The sequence below is a fragment of the Diadema antillarum genome, unplaced genomic scaffold, assembly GCF_040938485.1.
Source record: "Diadema antillarum isolate AM-2024a unplaced genomic scaffold, OU_Dant_1.0 scf00000126, whole genome shotgun sequence".
Classification (NCBI taxonomy): Eukaryota; Metazoa; Echinodermata; class Echinoidea; order Diadematoida; family Diadematidae; genus Diadema; species Diadema antillarum.
The window spans coordinates 599,020-619,850 of NW_027271015.1; the positions used below are offsets into that span (position 1 = coordinate 599,020).

Genomic DNA, 20,831 nt, shown 5'->3' on the forward strand with positions numbered 1-20,831 from the left:
TGTTACATAGAAGAGCATTTACGCATGAATGACAACTTGTTCATTTTTGCAATGTTTACTTTTGTGCCTTGGAAGAGGAAAACAAAGGTGTTCACTCATGCGTAAAGTTTCTCTCTTTATTGACTTACCATGTTAATAGCCAGTTAAATTACCTTTCATATGTTATATAATGCATCAACATTTAGCTGAAAATTCTATAAGAAATATATACTTGAAAAAGTGTTTACTTTCTGTTTTTGCTGAGTGTATTTGATTGTCATGACAATATCACTTGATTATTAGAGAAATCCAAAGTAAGGGGAGACAGGGAGAGGGGGAGATTGGGAACCAAGAGTGGGAGTGGATAAAGCAAGGGAGCAAGAGAGAAATGAGAGAGGAGGGAGGGATGGAGAGGGAGATGGGGGAGAAGGCGGGGTTACTCGGGCTCCCCAGTCGGGTTCCTACCACAAGATGGTATACTATGTCACGTTCATTGCCATGGCAACCGCACAGCCTGGACTTTTGAACCCGTCCGGAAAGGAGTAATGAATAGACTGAATTAGACGAGAGCACGTAAATGGTATGGGTTTTTGTCAATATCGGGTAACTGTAAATCCCCCTCCCCCTCCTGTTTTTCTCAAATCGGTGATACAACGGTATAAGTCGCAAATACATAGACCCAATTTACTGGGAATGATGATGGTGATATTATGAAGTCACGAGTCCTCCACTGAGCTGAATACAAATTTTCACAAGATTATCACACTTTTAATTTTTATTCTGTTAACCATGCAACCAATCACTAAATGAGATGTATCATCTGCATAAAGTCATTGCAGTTTTGCAATGGCCATCTACATAATTATGTATCAAAGGTGAATACTTTAGAGGGAGTTGCTGTAGCTCTAACATCATTTAAAATATTTTTAACAATGTTCTTGCATTCCAGCCAAAGATAGAGCTGTAAAATTATATCATTGCGTCTTCCGATTTGTATGCATCCGGTGAAAACATGTGCGACTGTCGTACTTAAGATCTGATGGGACTTGCAGTATTCTCTGTGGATGATTTTGCTCTATTTTGATATGTTAAAATGGAACATGGTGCAAAATAACATCACAACTTTTGCAAGGTCATCGCATAATCACAGAAACAAATGAATGTACTGCTCACACACACTCATGCACACAGGAATGAAAACACATTTCTGAAAACTTAGTAAAATCTGTCAACAGATGTAAAAGTAAAACAGTCGGCTGATACTCTGCTTGTACTGAAACTCTTTAGGCCTCAGTTGATTTTAATTCAACTTTGACTTAGTGTATACAACTAAAATACAATACAAAGAATCCATTATTTTTTTTGGTCGACACATTGCATAATACATGTAATTGTATGAGACAAATCTGAAAACTTGAATCAGATGTGACCAGAAATGTCTTGGAATACAAGTAAAAATTTCTCATATGTTACATGCCGTTAATACATTATGCAAAGATAAATCTCTTTCAATATCCGGTTGTTAGGCAAGCAGGAGAAACCTCCTTGCTCCATTACCTCCAAATATGAAATAAAAACAAACCAAACCAAAAAACATAAATAGATGCCCGTGACAAATTTCACTCCTTGCCATACAAAACGTGTATGAATTTGCCAAGAAGTCCTTTCTAACATTCACAATAGGAATCAGTTTATATGAAGCAACATCTATACATTAGCGATGGTACTAGAGTTTAATTCTTATGTCGGCCTATCATGTCATAAAAATAGATGATGCAACAGCTGAACCTACAGTGTATGCAAGGTCATGCCATTGACTGCAAGGAAATCATTACCTGCTAATACGTGTATATTGCAAATAAATAAGGATGTAGCAGGCTGCCCCTATTTTCGGGAGCTCAACAGTCTCGTTATTTAAACTCGTGACTCCTTTTCATAACAAGCTTGGCGCCGATTTGAGATGCTTGCAGCTACCTTACACTGTAGCTACAACAGAAATACATGCAGATAATTGACCATAAACTACTACTACATTTTGTATCTTCAAAATTGCTAGTTTAAATCAGTTTCTGAACAAGACACGGATGAAGGAGAACTGGGTAGGCAACTACTTTGTGTACACTTAAGGATGCAAAATCCACAAACTGCTGGTTAGCTAAAGGTTCACTCCCAAAATGCCAGCCCGAGTGACACAAATTCACATTTATTTCAGGATTGTGATGAGCTACCGAGGCACAAAACTCTGTATGTACAACGTTTGTACATGTCTATGCATTCATTATGTACACAACAACTGAAGATTATGATTGTATGACACAAGTTCATCTGTAATATATGTCAACAGGGAGTGAGGGAGGCGTACACCTCTATTTGAATCTTTGTGGCTCTGACAAAGTTTACATCCACACTGATGATCACAGTACATGTTGGATGTGATTCATACCATGGCTGAAGTAGAACTGCTAGCACGCATCACAGAACCAATAAAGGTTACTATGGTAAAATTGAATTTCCAGAGGTATATACAGTACATGTCTGTTAGATTCACAGGGCTGACATGCAGTTAAGGATATTTTTGAAAAGTAAGCCCTTTTTTATCATATCATGGATCTGTGAGCAGACAATAAAATGTAGTAAATGTAGTATTTGACTGTTTTTGACAACCTTGCATGAAATTCTGCACTACACCTTATACTTTAAATCTACTGTTGCTGTTGTTTCTCACACAATAAAGGGATATTTCGACAGGTTGGATTTTTCATTACATGTTATTAAAGGATAAGTTAGACCAGTATATTTTGATGTGTCATATACCATTTCAAAGTTTAGAATGTCCTCTTTCAGGATTTTATCCTATTTAAACTGACAAATTTTATCTGAAGACTTTTCACTGGCTTATTACTGAACGTTTACAATTAACCCTTTTAGGATGAGTCCTGAGTATACTCGGGCAAGTGTCTATGGGAAATGTGTGTTGTAGCAAAATCAGCCCATCAAGCTTTACATATAACATTTGAAATAATAATAAAAAATTAAAAAGAAAAAACCTTTCAAGTGTAGTATCAATGATATAAACACAAAACATGCAGTGAGCATGACATTGTGCTTATTTAGATTACATGATACTAGCAGTAGCTCCATCTAATCTCATCATCGTCACATAAATAAAATATTATAACCAGCTTCGTTTAGCGCAATCATTTTCACAAAAACGGTAGCCCCACCAACAAGAAAACACACAAATGATGTAGAGGCAGTTATGACCACATGCTGAATGCCTGTTCATGGTGAGGCATACTTTTTTTGAAAGGATGCATTTTATTTGTATTCCTTGAGGTGAGACTTAATTGTCATCGATCACATGCCTAATCCTCTTGTTTAAAAAAAAAAATGAAAAGAAACTAAATTTATGACCATTTCAGAATTCAGTTACAATGCAGCAATTATTATACTGTGCTCTTGTTTTTCTTCGTCTGCTTCAAAACAAATGTCTTACAAATGTTAAGCAATAGATTTCATTATTGAGGATAGTGATTTTTCACTGTATTTACACAAATCTGAATGTGTTAGGTTGAAAGGAAGATCCTCCATTTACGACGGGTATCTCTCCACAACCATGGCATGACCCTGTGTGAGAACAGAAACAGAAATCAGAGCGTTCATTTTTTGCAGGAAAATGCACATAACAAACACATCAAATAAAAGTAAATGTATCATCTGCGAAAGGCACTTTTACGTTGAGTGCTGGTGGTACTGTCAAACCAGAAATTTTCGCATGCATTTTAATTTCACGAATTTGGGGAGAGCGAAGATACGTGAAATTAAAATGCACGCAAAAGTTCCCGACTACGCTGTACACACTGAATGCCAGTTTCAATTCTTGAAAATGTCATGCCGCGAAAAAGGCTGTCGGCTCCAATTCCGAAAAAATTCATGCAGCGAACGTATCTTGCTTCACAGTATATCTTAAACTGCTGATTCTCTTTAAATAGTCCCTACGTTGCACTATTGTAATATTCTAACGCAAATGCATATTGCCTTTCTGCATCAAAGTACTGAATGAATCAAATTTTGTGAAGTCATTCAAGACAGAATCCTATCTCATGTTACAAAAGCTGAATTTGTCCTGCAAATACATACAAAGTTGAGAGCTCTACTTGAAGCATAACATTTGATGCTATATTTCGGTAATCTTCGACCTTGACCTTTAACCTGTCACCCTGTCATGTCAAGCAAGTCACTGTACAGTCATTTCTATCCTTCTTAGCAGCTGATAATACCACTGTACATTCCCAGCTGTAGTTCTGGCTGAAATGACATTGGGGGCAAAAGTACAGTGACCTCTGACCCTATAATAGTATCACATTATGTTATCAATAATATATACTTTTCAAATCAAACCAAACCATATTTTGAATGGACATTCCCAGATGATGGTAAAGCTGGAAAATGCCATTCTGATAGCAAAAGTTCAGAGATATTTTGACCTTTGACCTGTATAATTTGGCCTCATGTCTACTCAGAACCAAGGAGGGCAGGGTTCAACTCACATGTCCACCAGCAGCACAGGCAGCAAGGACCGCAATCTGACCGTCCTCCTTCTCCAGCCGATTGGCCGCAGTGGTAGCCAGTCTGACCCCAGTGGCACCAAAGGGATGACCGATGGACAGGGAGCCTCCCCACATGTTCATCTTGTCCATGGGAACAGCACCGACCTGCAAGGCATCAAGTTAAATGTGAGGGTCACACATCCGACAGAGCCTTTTGACATAAAAGTGAAATATGTAACTCATTTGATGTCTTATTTGGTCTATACAACATAACAACATGCTCCTATGTGGGACATTGTTGATATATCACTGCCTCTCTAGATCATAACTCCACGCTCTAAATTATGTTCTCTTCCTTGACCAAAAATTACAGGGTGTGTACAGTTCTGGTAGAGCGGAGGATTTAGCTTTTAACGTTTTGCGAGATATTCAAAAACCACTCTAACCACTCTAAGAGATGGTAAAGAGCATGCAATTCTAAGGGGCATCAAAAGTGTATTTGATGAAAATCGGCTTTGAAATGACTGAGATATTTAAAATACAAGGTGAAACAAAGATATCCTAATAAAAGGCGTGGCCTGTCGCCTTTTATTATCACGTTTTGGGAAATCTCAACCATTTCAAAACCAATTTTCATCAAATAAACATTGAATCCTTTTTAAAATTACATTCATTACTCTCTCATATTTAATAAGAGGTTTCTCATTATCTCACTTAGGAATGTTCAAAACATGAATCCCCACCTCAACCAGTACTGTACAGTCCCTTTAACCTTCTCAAAAGACAAGATCAGCCCAAAAAATATGGGGATAGAAGAATGTGAGAAGGAGCATGAGGAGAAGGGGATGAAATAGTGCACATCACCATTTACTTTGGGCCTCTTTGGGCTGTCGGCTCCAATGCCCAAAAATTTCATGTCGAGGATGTTTCTGGTTTTACAGTATTATAGTTCTGTGATAGCGCCCTCAAGGTCTCATGTCATCAAACCTATATGAACTCATACCTTTGACTTCTTGCCCATATACGTTTGACACCAGTAGTCTGAGTCCAAGGCCTTGAGGTTGGCCAGGATCTGACCGGCGAAGGCCTCGTGGATCTCAAAGACGTCGACGTCAGCCATGCTGAGCCCGGCCTTCTCCAGGACCTTGGGGATGCTGTATGCGGGTCTAATAAGATGAAGGAAGACAGTAGTTTAAGACAACAACATCCTGACAAAAATATAGATACTCCATAAAATGTCATTCGCTTGCTCATTCATAATGGGTTTTTGGAGAAATTTCCATCACACAAACACATCGTGTCCACCACAATAATTTTGCCACTGCAATAGTGTCATAGTTGCTTACTCCTGTCACTCATCACTTTCATCAAATCACCATACTGAACACAGATCTGAGCTATCTTCATGAATTTTTTTGGTTTTATTTTTCTTCTTGTCCACATATCAGACAGTGGTCAGCTAAAATGTTATGTACAGACCAACTTTGCCAACTGGATTTGTGTATTGGTGAACATATTCACAGTACCACATGTTGATGACTATGCCGACATGAATCCACAATCCAAAATCCACTACATTTTGCAAGGTCCATTTCACTTAATGAAACCAATAAAAAAATCTACAGTAGCTGCCATGTATGAATTTTATCTTGCATTCGACCAGTCACATCAGGACAGTAATGACTTGGTACAATGAATATAGTAGCAGTTAGTCTCAGTAGTAGTAGTGGTAGTAGTAGTAGTAGTAGTAGTAGTAGTAGTAGTAGTAGTAGTAGTAGTAGTAGTAGCAGTAGAAGTACACCATTGTAGTAGTAGTAGTAGCAGCAGCAGCAGTAGCAGCAGCAGTAGTAGTAGTAGCAGTAGTCGAAGAAATAGCAGCAGTAGTACAAGTAGAAGTAGTGGTAGAAGTAGAGATAGCAGGAGTGGTACTGGTACTAGTAGTAGTGGTAGAAGTAGTAGTAGTAGTAGTGGCAGTAGCTGTTGTAGTAGCAGTAGTAGTAGTAGCAGCAGTAGTAGTAGAGATTATAGTAGTGGCAGCGAAAGTGGTAGTAGTAGTAGTAATAGTAGTACATTGCAGTAGTAGTAGTAGTAGTAGTAGTAGTAGTAGTAGTAGTAGTAGTAGTAGTAGTAGTAGTGGTAGTAGTAGTAGTAGTAAAACTAGCTGTATTTGTAGTAGTAGCAGCAGTAGTAGTAGAAGTAGTTACTGTAGTAATGGTAGTAGTAGTAGCAGCAGCAGCAGTTGTCTTAGAAGAAGCAAGGATAGTAGCACTACTAGTAGTAGCACCAGCAGTAGTAGTAGAATTTCAAAGACTTACCCCAGCAGAAGTTGGTCCTTGGGGTCCTGTGCCACGTAGACAAAGTCCCTGAGGTAAGCCTTGGGCTTGTAGCCCATCGCTAGGGCCTTCTCCTCTGTCATCAGCAAGCAGGCTGAGGCTCCATCAGTCTGGGTTGGGCAGGGGAAGAAACAATCAGAAATCCCATTCAACAACTGGGTTTGTCAATACTCATCATACGTGTAATAGGGCAAACCCAAGAACGCACAGATTAGTTTCAATCATCCCTTTTTTTTTTTCCGCTAGTGCTTCGAGACATCTATAAAAAAAGATACAAGCTGTAATGCGCTATACAAGTATAAGGGTATGGTAAATTATTATTATTATTATTATGAATGATCAGTCCCTTCATGGGATTTATTTGGTGGCTCTGAAACATGAGGATGAAGAGATGTACAGAATGTCTTCTATGTATGATGCTTGGTGATGGTAGAGCTGTATCAGGGTGCCAATAATGCAACACTTCATCCACAGTCTGTAGTATATACAGTAACCCCTGTTGCTTTGACACCTGGTACACCCCACTTTTATGTTCATTGAGTTAATTTGCAAAGTATAGTTAACCTCCAATAATCTCAAAAGAGAATTTTTAAAGGGCATCTATCAATCTTACTCTACCCATAATCAGATAAAGCACTATCTTTTTCTGCCAACATGTAAAAATAAAAGTTAATAATGATAATAACAATAATAATAACTTATATGATAAGAAAAGTCAATGTCACTGCCAGAATTGTTGTGTAAAGAGTAAAAAAATAAATAAAAATACTTTTATGATATCTTACCAGGTAAGATGCATTGGCAGCAGTGATGGTGCCATGGGGCTTAATGAATGCTGGCTTGAGGCGGGCCATCTGCTCCTCAGTCGACACCCGGATACCATTGTCCCTGTCAACCACCTTGCCCGTTTTCGGCACACGGACGTTCAGCCTGTCGGACAACAAGCCGTCCTTTGTTGCCTTGTCGGCCAGGCCATGGGAGCGCCTGCTGTAATCATCCTAACACGTGACAATGACAAACAACAGGAAAGAGATATGGAAAATTTATAGAATAAGTATGTACAACTCTTCAGCAAAATTCAGATTTGATTTGCTATCATTACTTACCAGATCTTTTTTGTTGATAAGAATAGGTAATAGAGTAGGGAAACCAGCCCCAAACCTCCACCCCCCCCCCAAAAAAAAAAAACAAAACAAAACAAAACAAAACAAAACAAAACAAAACAAAACAAAACAAAACAAAACAAATTGTAAAAAGAATGAGAAATGGCAACTGGTATGCCTGTGCTATACTGCTTTATATTCCTAATGCATTGTACATGTAGGTCTACAAAACATCTTTTCAATGTGAGGCAATGTAGGTAAAGAGTTCTCTAAACACATCCAAAAGTTGTATTTACCTGTGACAGTTTCGACGACGGGCTGTCATCTTTCTCAAACAATGGCTAATTGGCAACTGATGATTTGGCGCCAATCAGCAATCACTCAGGTGTGACATCCGAGTGATAGTGCCATCGTATATGTCAGACAGTTGGTATGCACCCCCATCCTGGTTCATGTTGTGGGGGGTTCTTTTAATCCAAATGGCCTCCCTGATGTGTCTGTTCAGGTCCTGGCTCTCTCTCGTGCATACCAACTGTCTGACATTTACAATGGCACTATCACTCGGATGTCACACCTGAGTGATTGCTGATTGGCGCCAAATCATCAGTTGCCAATTACCCATCGTTTGAGAAAGATGACAGCCCGTCGTCAAAACTGTCACAGGTAAATACAACTCTTGGATGTGTTTAGAGAACTCTTTACCTATATTTATCAACCATCCTTATGAACTTATTTTGCAATGTGAGGCAATGGTTTCAAATGAATGGCAAATAACTACTATCTGGTAATAACAAGGAATTAAAGCATTATCAGAAAGCGAACATATTCTGATATAACATTTAAGTAATTGAAGGAGACAGAACCAGTACAGGAAAGATACAATAAATCCACCTCAAATAAGAAAAAGAAATAAAACAAAGTGTACAGTTAATATTGACCTATGTAAAACATTTGATTAAAGTTGACTGTGTGACTAACAAAAGAATACAAACCTGCTCTTTTCTTGAGATATCAAAAGCTGCAGCTAATCTGTCACCAGAATGGCCCATGGTCTCATTCGTTGAGAATTCCGCAACAGCTGGCAGCTGTTGAGACACATCGAAGATATACTCCAGTTAATTTGTTTGTTTATTTTCATTTCCATACATCGTTCAAGTTCAACAGTGGGAGCCTATTTGGTTGAAAGTGCATTACATTTTTGAGCGACATTAAAAATCAGTCAGTCCCTCGGATAGGACATAGAAAATGTAAAGGAGTCATGACTCAAGCCTGTAAGAGATCCTATGTCACTTCTAACACAGATCAGGTTTAGAACTGGTGAAGTGGTCCCCCCGCCCGCCCCCCCCCCCCCCAACACACACACACATACACACAAGCCAGAGCAGGTTAAACATGTCGATCCTTTAGTGTTCAACCCAGGTGACTAGCATCACTTAGCAACCCAGCATATTTTGTCATTCTGGGGGACCTTCACGCAACAGCAAAGTCCTGTATACGCCATATATTCGTGAGTCTAAATTTTCGCGAATCAGGAATTCTCGACGATTTCGCGAGTGGTTAAATTCACGATCATGGAGTCTTGTACAGAACAGAGAAATGTACACGCGTACGTCACATCCACATCGGGATCAGAGTCAATATTTTTGCGTGTCTTCAATTTCGCTAAATAGCACCCCACTCACGAAATTCGTGAAAATAAAAACCTCGCGAAATATTTGGCGTATACGGTACACTGAACATCCTGTTCCTTCTCTGTTTTTATAATTGCCCAACACACACATATAGACACACATCACTTTAAGATATTAGCTGGGGAGGAATTCTACTTAGGAATATGACGCATGCAAAAATTATCATCATCCGTCTCACCTCTGGTGACAGTGCTTTCAGGCTCAGGTACTTGGAAGCTAGGCCCATCTTGGCTCCAAATGTCTTTGCCTGTGTGAAGGCATCAGACACACACACACACATAGTGAGAGAGGGAGGCAAGATATCAGAGACAAACACATCAAAAATAAGTCATTTGCTCTAAACAAAGCATACTATAGCATGGCTTTTGAAATGTGACCTTAAAGGGGATGGCTAGTAACCGATCAGTGGGAATCAGTGGGAATGCTGAGGGATGATTGTACCAATCCTTGTGGGATTCATTTAAGAGTACATTATATATCTACTGTTGTGTGAAAATTATTTGCCTCAGAACGGTCTCATATTCAAGTAATGTGCAGATTAATGCCCTGTCACTGACCAGGCACGCTAACCTGGAAACATTAAACTGCACATTACGTGAATATGAGACCATTCTGAAGTAAGTAATTTTCACACAACAATAGATATAATGTACTCTTAAATGAATCCCACAAGGACTGGAACAATCATCCTCCAGCATTCCTACCGATTCCCACTGATCAGTTACTAGCCATCCCCTTTAAGAGTCAATCAGCTGTGTTGGCATTATGACATTTATGTTTTTTTTAATGTCTATCTAAGTCCCAGTTTCTTTGCAGTATCCTGATTAGCATAACTCATGTGATCGGCAAAATAAAGTACACTGCAACTAAATATAAACAATTTCTGTAATTTTCATCAAAATACATATATCAGGGACAATAAAAGAGTTATCTGTAATTTTCTGTGATAGGTATATTGCGTTCTGAGAAATACCTTGCATATGCTAAACAAATAAATAAATAAATAAATAAATGAATAAATGAATAACCCAAAACAAAGTCACAACCATATAATTATGAGACCTATTATTGAAGAGCAAAAGGTGAGTGTTCCTGACATATACCTGGATTTTGCTTGAACATAATCATATTCAATCTGTCGCTCCATTTCGCTTCCTTCTTTCAAGCTAACCAGTCACTATAAATTCTGAAACTCTGTACCCAGTATAATCAAATTATACTTGTTCAAATGTAAAAGTCTAAACATCATACAGGGGTGACCTTTAATCAGGCTTTTAATATCACTCAAATACCTTCCCAAGGTTCATCATGAATTTCCTCATGTCCCGGCTGTGCCTGATAGGCGCATCCGACATGAAATCCACGCCCCCAGCGATGATTGTCTCTGCCTGACCAGCGGCCAAGAGACCGATGCCTGCACCAGGAAAAATGGGAGCGCAAAGTCCAACAAATAATCATTATAAACGACCCCTGTCTGTGATTCACAACTAAAGAACAAGAGAAGCCCCTACATAAGCTGACAGAAATATGAAACCTGAACTGAACTGTAAGAAGTAATGAAAACTGTTGCCAACAACACATTGTATGTGCTACTCATGTTTTCGGTTGAATATCCCATGATATTTACAGGCTGATAGCAATTTGTTAGTTGTGAATTCAACCATAATGAAACCAAAGCTTTCATGAATTTCCTAACATAGCCTCCCCCTCGCCCTCCCCCTAAAAAAAGAAACGAACAAAAAGAAAACAAATGGTGGTATCTACAAAACTGACAGAAAAGAGAAAATTTGAAAACAGTGTCTGCAATAAGAGGTTGGTATCCAGACTATGTTTGTTGGCCAAACTTGCATCATACATCTGCTATAAGCAGGGAGCTACTCATTATCAGCTGTTTTTTTCTCGCTGCCTACCTGATGTGATTGCTTGGTTTGACGAGATGCACGCCATGGTAACGGTGTGTGCTGGGACGCGATCAGAAAAACCTGCCTCAAGTGCGGCCTGCAAACAGAGAACGGCAGAAGTGAGTGAAACGGCTCTCATGTCCAGTGGATTCACAAAACTATGCACTAAACTGAGGGGGCAGTGATTGCTGCACTAAGAGGAATGTGTTGTACAAATGTACAATGTATTTCTTCCTTGTAAATTCAGTAATGGTTTATGCGCAAGCCTATGCAGTCCCATGAAGCCATACCATCATACCCTTACTTAGATTGTGCATCATGAAGACGACTTTGACTAACACCACAACTTTGGGAAATGACAATGTTTTATGTCTCTTTTTTTAAAATAAGAAACATGACATGGATCCTTCTGTTCATATTATTATTATCATTATTTGTAGTAATAATAATAATACTAGTAATAATAATAATAATAATAATTATTATTATCATTATTATTATTATTATTATTATTATTATTATTATTATCATTATTATTATTATTATTATTATTATTATCATTATTATTATTATTATTATTATTATTATTATTATTATTATTATATTATTATTATTACTATTACTATTATTATTCATTTATTTATTTATTTTTAAGGGCACACAAGCATGAGAGCATATCAGTGGATATGAAACATAGCAGTCAACTGGCTAATACGAACTTTGACCTTTCTTCTACTACTAATATTATCTGCTTCGGGATAAATAGAGTGCAAAGCACAATTACAATATGTATGTGGCACTTATCAAGAATGAGATATTGGGCGAGTCCAAGAGTCTCTTACCTCTCTTGCAACATTACTTGTCTTCACTTCCTGGATAACTGTCCCGACGATGATGTGGTCGACAGCGTCTGAGAGCAGAGAACGAAAGAATTAAATGCTGTGTGACTTCAATGAATGTTTGCTCATTCCTCTGTCCCAAAATCTCCATTTTCAGGCACCTGTTAATTAACACGCTAACTGCAAATACTGTCATATTCAATGTACATTTGTGTTGTTCCTCATATCTGCATGCTCGCATATGGCATTTTATTCAAGAAATGAAGGAATTTCAAGAAAATAAAGAAATGAAGGAAAATGCTGCACTTGTATTTTCCAATCAATGATCATGGTACATGTAGTTCTTGGAATATGTCCATATTGTAACATCTACACATCAGTAAAATTTCTCATAAAAAAAATCCACATCACAGAAACATAGTGCATACTACTGGTACATGTAGCTACAAAAAGCTATGCACAACAGGTCACTTTCTGGTATACATTCTAAAGTCTACTCTATTGTTTGTTCAGAGTAATTTCAGGCAAACTACCAACTGAGGTATCAGGAGGCTTTGGTTTAGGCAGCATGCCCTGTGAAATGGCTTTGTACTTTTTATACATCACAAAATGTACATCTTTTAAAAATCAACATTGCCAACACTCATACGAATTGTTGACCAAGGGGATTGAGATAGCGTAGAAGTTGAAGCGCTCAATAGATCTTGCCTGGTAGTGGGAAAATCAGTGGCAAAGTACAGGGAAGAATTCTTTCTAATCTGTATTTCACTTTCTGTAACACGAGGTACCGTATAACAGATACGTCTTCCTTTGATCTAGATTAAGTCATGGTAGAATAAATGCTGGCAGAGGGGCAAGCCCTCAAAACCCATAGATGGTTTTACCTTTTGGGATTCCTGTCTTTTCCAATAGGCCCCTGTGTGGATAATCAAAATCCGAGACAACTACATTAGATACTATTAATTACAGATCAATAACTTTGCACTTACCTGAAACACAATTAAAGGGACTGTGCAGTACTGGTTGAGGTGGGGATTCATGTTTTGAACATTCCTAAGTGAGATAATGAAAAGCCTCTTATGAAATATGAAAGAGCATGTAATCTTAAGAAGGATTCAATGTTTATTTAATGAAAATTGATTTTCAAATGGCTGAGATATCCAAAATAGTGCTAATAATAGGAGGCGACATGCCACAACTTTATTAGGATCTCTTTGTTTCACCTTGTTTTTGGATATCTCAGCCATTTCAAAACCAATTTTCATCAAATAAACTTTTGATACCCCTTTGAACTGCATGTTCTTTGACATCTCATAGAGTGGTTTCTGAATATCTCGCAAAACGTTAAAAGCTAAATCCTCACCTCGACCAGGACTGTACGAACCCTTTTAAGTACCACACACTGTGTGTTGCCAACCCATGTATAAATTGCACATCAGTATAGACAGGGAGACTCTTCAAATAGGGGGTGTGGTCAACACACAGTGCAAAAGGAACATTGTGCATGAAAAACATTTAAAGCAAAAAACAAACAAACAAAAACCAACAAAAACATATTTTATCCTATTACAATACATGATTGTTATGCTGGCAAAAATGCAAGGGTTTGTGATTGGGATCATGTCAGGTTGTATCCATTTTTCCAAATTTTAGAGAGTGAGGATGGCATTAAAGTCAGTGTTCACTTCCAGCTGGACTCCTCAGCATGGCTTGGCACACTTGTGTATTGCCAAAATAAGTAGCTCCAACCCAAAATAAAGGCACACAAGTGGGACTACATACTATATGAGGGTTTGCTGCCCCAGCAACAATATAAAATATACAGATTATGTCAAGACTATACATTCGTGTACATGTATTTATGATTATCCAACTAATAAAACAAAAAAGCTCCATAGCTGATGCATACTTGCACCACATTGTACTCACTTCATCGCTTCTCTCTGCAAGTCATGAGGCATTAGGTCTTTGTAGCTGTGCGAACACAAACGGAATGGAATGAATAATTGGCAACAAGCATGTAAAGGGATAAGATGGTTACAGTAGAACGAGAGCCAAGATTTGCAGACTAAGTTAAAATGCAAGCTACAGTTCTTGTCTACACTACCCAATTTCATGCCACAAAAATTTATCATATTACAGTAGTTAGTATGGCTGAAAAGCAATCATGTAACATAAAAAAAAGAAAAAGAAGAAAACTTCATCAAACATGAAGGAGTACAGTTTTTTTTTAATTTAGATTAAAAACGAGTATATCGTCCTTTTCTGATACAAATGACAAAGTTTATATCACATGAATGTTTCTTCCATTCCTCATTACCATTAATTTCTTTTAATCACTTTATACAAATACTGTTTTTTGTTTTGTCTTTTTGTTTTCCTTTGAAGGGGGCTGAGAAGAGAACTGAATTACTGCAACAGTATTGGATTTTTCATATCAAACACTAAAATACTTTGAATAGCAGCAATACATGGTTACATTGTACAGCCTACAAAACAGTGAAGAATGCGTTCCAAAATACACAGTAATTGTAAAGCCAGAATGAAATATTTTGAGCTTGCTCTTAAAGGGCATACATGTACATGCATGTATTCATGTGTGGCTTTAATTTGAGTATATTTAGATTGTGAGTGTTGTTGGCAAAATCTTCAGAATATAACACATAGCACTCACTCAGTTCCAGACATAAGAAATGGTGTCCTGACTCCTTCCACGAGCACAATATTCTTGACATTCTGCTTGGCAAGTGACTTCTTCTTTGCAGCTGCCGCCTCATGCCTGCAACTTGTACTGAGGGCTCTGGCGCCATCTATTGATGGAAATATGGTTAACATCATTAAATGCATAATAATTAGGTAGGCCTGAGCATTGTCATAGCATCAATATTGTGTTGTTCAGTGTGGACAAACACTTTAAAAACAAATTGTGTAACAACAATAGCAGTTCATACCTAATCTATACAATTTATGAGTTTCAAAGATGGCTTTCCTTTGTTTTAAAATGCCCCTCCTCTCCCTCCTCCCCCACATACACACACACAAATGGGATCTACACTACAGTTGTACAGTAATCAGTGTAGCAAATGAATTGACATCATGGACAGAATTCATTGTAATTTTCCTTTCTCAAGAGATAAAATCAGGTGCAGACAAAATGCAGAACCAGGGCTTAATGTTCTTGTTGTGTAGCTCTACATTTTTTTCTTTCTTATCTCACCAACAGCTACGCAAACAGCATGAAATACAAAGAAAAGATCCTTCAGGGAACAAAACATGAAGTGTGTTGGTAAACCTTATCCCACTGCAGCAGACACACATTTAAGTACAAACAGTGTAGAGTACAATATCTAGTCCAGCTGTACCACCTCACCATTTGACATTGCAGTTCTGTAATATGGGGGGGGGGGGGGGGGGGGGTGGCCACTAACTTACATGTAACTTAAAGTGGTTTGCCTTTTCAAAGACTTTTTTCTAAATTATCATTATTAACATTATTATTATCATTATAATTATTATTATTATTATTATTATTATTATTATTATTATTATCATTATTATTATTATTATTATTATTATTATCATTATTATTATTAATAATAATTGTTATCATTAGCATTATCATTATTGTTATTATTATGAACAGAAATTATGTAAGTTTACATGTACAAACCCAATACATAAAGAAATTGGCATGAATATAAAAGTGATGGCATGTATGCACAAATATGTTGTACTGCAATGGAAGTAGTTTCACAAAGCTAGCAAGGGGTATGGAACTGGGGGCCTGCTGCAGCCCCCTAACTCTTATGTATCTTCATTGTAAAAGAAAAAAAATGGAAAAACGAATACTGTCTACTACTACTACTACTACTAATCATTATAATAATAATTAAATAATAATAATAATAATAATAAGCATAATAATAATAACAACAATAACAATAATTATAAATAATTGCTAATATAATGATGATGATAATAGCAAACACATGCAACACCTATGAACTTCTGAAATGGTTTCCCCTCCCTGTTCTCCATGTGAAGGAGGTCCACAGCCCACTGATTCCCCGCCCTGTTTGACATGCGGCCCATTATCTCAATTTTTCTGCATTTTTTTTTTTTTTCAAACTACAGCGTGTGTATGTAAACCATGTTGTTAGTCATTGGCAGCGGCGCTATCGGGCGCTTGGCATACGTCCATTATTTAAAACGCGAAGCTTGCCAGAAATCAAGGCTTTGTATAGCTTTGCTCGTGAAATTCAACATCACCATTTGATTAACTTTGAATGTGATACGTAAAGATGTGTACAGATGTAGCTATCCTAGTTCAATTGTTGACAACTCGTGCTGCACATGTAAGTGTTTTTTTCCAGTAGTCCTTTTCTGTCCATTAATGATTTTTCTTGATTCAGTCCATCATACGTTAACCAGTCCATGGTATTCTGATGAACTACAAAGGATTTGGAACCTGTGGCTGTGCACAGGTACATCATGTATCTGCGCACAGGTTCCAATTCAAGTACTAGTGACGTACCACATACAATTGTACAGTTGTAGTATTAGTACTAAACTACAGAAGGGTTTACCAAGGACCAAATTGTCAATCAAGAAAAATCATTTTGACAGAAAGGGACTAATGGAGAAACCAAATTTTGCACAGCAAAAGTTTTCAACATTTGAACTAGGCCTACATTGTACATCAGGGGGGCGTTTCATCAACGAGTTCGTCGGAGTTTTCACCGACGAATTTGCTATCAGCCAATCAGACCAAGGATTTACACTGACAACTGTTAAAAGCTAATGATGAAACGCCCCCCTGTATGTATTCGAATTTAAAATGAATCAAATTCTGATAGACCTATTGAATTTCGTAAGCAAAGCCATTATGTATAAGACACCAAATCCTTACACCAGCAGCCTAAACAAGCTATGTATTCTTGCTGCTCGCAGAACTACAGCTGTATGATTAATTTTCCTAATTATGCATTATAGGCCTAACGTCAATTACTGTACAGATGTATAGTCACCACTTGCGTGTATTTCCTATGCACTCCCAGGTTTGCGAACTAATGATAGGCACTGAATTACGGTGTAGTACGCCCCCATAGCGCGCCACCTATTTAGTGCAGGTGTCATACACACACTTCAATGAAGGATGCATTGTGCATCATCGGCATTTGAAAAACTTTGTTAATCTGCCACCTGAAATCCATTCGAAATAAAAAAACATTCTCTCGTTAAAAGTGGTTTTGTCACCTGTTATAACTCTACATATCTATGGTAGAATAAAATTTGTGCTTAGTAGAAAAGGTGAATTAGGTATAGGAATGTCTTTTGAAAGTAATGAAAATCCGTCGCCCCAGCTGATCTCCGATTCGCGGTGCGGGTTACATGCGATGTGAATGTCTGATGACTTTTTTGAATCCACAGTTTTGGGTTGTTATGTTGCCTCTCTTGGACGAGCCGTCCAGCCGGATTTAAAAAAAAAAAAAAAACACAACAAAAGAAATAACTCGCGTGAAGAAAATCAAAACAAAACAAGTAGGGTCTAACCAAAAAATTGTTAAGGAATGAAAAGAAGTAACGTTATGACTCGACTCGAGATTGAGAATGTTCTTCACTTCATGAATCAATGTTCATCACTTTTTCAATGATCCCTGCATGGACCTGGCTACAGCAGGCTAGGCAGTACCCAGTACACAGTAGGCTCTCGAGTCTTAACATTAGGCCCTACATGTGAATTTCATTCTTTGCTGTTTTTAGTGCTTATTTGTCAAGGCTCAAGCCAAATGAAAAGAGGCTGCCCTAGCCTCTCGTCTTAGGCCTCTTTAGTGTACCTTCTTCCTTGCCCATGGCCATAGCTCTGCCCTTTCACTACAAGTTCAGGCTTTGACCTACAGTAGGCTGCGCCAAGCCCTCACTACAATGTATGTTAGTTGTTAGAGGGATCTAGACTAACTCTATTCACCTGTATTCACCTGTATTCACCTCCCTTGTCGGGCTTCTAGAAAAACAGTAGTCTTGTAATGCCCTCCCACTTTCAGCAAGTTTCCACTGTATGTCAACCTGATGCTTCGTCTATATTGCAGTAATGACTGCTACTAATCAATGTAATTATTCGGCTGAGTATGAGAACTTATTGTACTTCTTTGACAGGAAGGCATCTATTTCTGACTTGAATCTGTTAGTGTTGACTGTAGTTGCTTCCACGGCTGAAATTGGCAGCATGTTCCAATGAGTTACTACCCTGTGAGTAAAATTATTTTTCCTGATATTCAGACGTGCATGTTGTTTCTGGATCTTTGAGTTATAGCCCCGAAGGGAAACTTTCTCATCCTTTGTCTTAAAGAGCTTAGAACCGTTGGTGTCAGCGAAGCCATTCATGATTTTGAAGACTTGGATCATGTCACCTCTGAGTCTTCTGTAGGCAAGAGTAGGCAGTTTCACTTTCTCTAATCTTTCAGCATAAGGCAGATTATGTAGGTGAGGTATTATTTTTGTTGCTCTTCTTTGGACCTTTTCTATGGTACCGTACTTATGTTACGCTTGAGTTGTGGGCACCAAACACTATTGCCATATTCAAGATGGGGTCTCACTAATGATTTGAAGAGGAGGGAGAACATATCTTCATTGATATAGTCGAAAGTCCTTCTGATAAGGCCCACAATGCTATTACCAGTTAGCTTTATTTGCCACTCTTCCTACTAGTATGGTAGGTGTCCAACCTACCGACCGGGTCCATAACGACCGGCCGCGCATTATAATGGCATTGCGCGTACAGAAAGAAAATGTACGCATGGGACTACGCGCAACGGTGTTCGATTATTCACTTGGCTACGCTACCGAGTAAAATGTGGCGAAAACAACTAAGTATTCCCTCTAAATTACCGAAATTTAGCAAAATCGAATAAGGTTTATCGTGTAACTAACGTTACATATATTATATGTAACTAGGCCTACCTTTGCTGACTCGTTGTTAGATGTAGAGTATCCTTCCGTAATAAATTTGACGATTTTGACCGCAAAATTGTCACCGCCGCTTGTACGATCGAGCACACACGTTACACATACATATGACATAAACATTTTGTCGCCCGCTACGACCGTACGAGTTGATGCAGAAACGAGAAATGAATGTGAAAAAACAAACCGACTCATCTAATTTATTTCAATTACGATGAAAAGTTTCCTTATGAAAATCAATTCAAAATCATCAAACGGTCCTTCAAAAGTAATATCGAAGGATTCAAAATATATTCAAATATTATTGGGAAAAAAATGACGGCTAGAAAAAAACAGCGGCCTGTCGAAAAAACGCATTTAAGTGCCCTTTATACGTATTCTCAGGGTGGTCGGTGGAAATGAGCAGGGCAACTGAGTGCGGAAAAAATGACACCCCACGCGTTCGAAGCCGCCATCTAAGAGCGCGTACCTCAGATCGCATTTTCAGTGCGCGCTTGTGAATCCGGAGTATTTTCTCCACACGTGAGTAAAATTTCAGGCCAATTGTGAGATTTTTCACGTTTCTATTGATAGAAAAACGTTAGGTGTCCGGTATTATGGACACCCAACCATACATCATTACATGCTTACTAAACTTGAGACTGGGATCAAATGTTACTCCCAGATCCTTCTCTTCCTCTCTTGTCTCAATTTTGGTACGTGTTATTCCATCTCTCATGTCATATGTGCTGGGGGAATGTTGTTTCCCATAATGCATGATGCCTCATTTCCCAACATTGAATTTCAATTGCCATTTCTCTGCCCAGTCACTCAAGCTATTCAAATCCTCTTGTAGTACATCGGAATCCTGTGGGTCCTTGATATGGGCAAATATATTAATGTCATCTGCGAACATCTCTGTATGACCCCTCAGATTGTCAGGAAGTCTAACCATTGCTAGGAAGTCTAACCATTGCTAACTATCACACTACACAATCATTCATAACTTGCAAATTTTGCACCAAACGATTGACCTTGATTTGACTTTGTAACACCAGCTGAACACTGTCTACAGTTGAAATAGCGATTAATTACAACCTGATTTCCACTCATTTATATTACCAAAACTCACTGTATGCAAGCTGGTTTCCAGTTGAAGACAGAAGACTTGAAAGCCGGAGAGAATTGAGCATAAGAGAGGCCATGGTTGTGGATTATCAGGTAAATTACAGGTCACTGTGTCGCAGCACTTCTTGTTGTTTCTTAACACCGCACTGCTACTACTACCGGCGTGTGCCCGCCTTTACACATTGCCAATACAGCGTACAACTGTGTACACAACACTACGTATACCCAACCAGCATCTAGCATCTCTCTTGGCGTCTACTATTACGTCAATAGACTACATGTGCGGCGTTGAATCAGTAGCAACAAACTTCCGGCTTCAATCGCTGTAGTAAATGTACATTTAATAATATTGTTCATATACAAAG

General features: G+C 38.2%; 1 protein-coding gene across 1 annotated transcript; it reads right to left on the minus strand.

Moving 5' to 3' along the window:
- Positions 1-1,252: 1,252 nt before the first annotated feature.
- Positions 1,253-20,600, minus strand: LOC139720300 (trifunctional enzyme subunit beta, mitochondrial-like). The gene is made up of 14 exons (XM_071631661.1): positions 20,471-20,600; positions 15,071-15,206; positions 14,326-14,370; positions 13,281-13,312; positions 12,400-12,467; positions 11,567-11,654; positions 10,949-11,070; positions 9,835-9,903; positions 8,958-9,050; positions 7,648-7,860; positions 6,845-6,972; positions 5,533-5,695; positions 4,530-4,694; positions 1,253-3,606 (listed from the first exon to the last, which is right to left on the minus strand). The coding sequence occupies exons 1-14, from the start codon at positions 20,541-20,543 to the stop codon at positions 3,571-3,573; spliced, it is 1,431 nt and encodes a 476-aa protein (XP_071487762.1). The 5' UTR covers positions 20,544-20,600; the 3' UTR covers positions 1,253-3,570.
- Between the last annotated feature and the right edge of the window lie 231 nt (positions 20,601-20,831).

What these genes read in the sequence shown, in the direction of transcription:
- LOC139720300 (XM_071631661.1), bottom strand. Translation starts at nt 20,543, where the DNA reads ATGGCCTCTCTTATGCTCAATTCTCTCCGGCTTTCAAGTCTTCTGTCT. An exon ending in CAAGTAATGTTGCAAGAGAG is followed by an intron (nt 11,655 to 12,399) that starts GTAAGAGACTCT and finishes CTCTGTTTGCAG; the next exon opens with GCCGCACTTGAGGCAGGTTT. An exon ending in TCATGATGAACCTTGGGAAG is followed by an intron (nt 9,904 to 10,948) that starts GTATTTGAGTGA and finishes GCCTTCACACAG; the next exon opens with GCAAAGACATTTGGAGCCAA.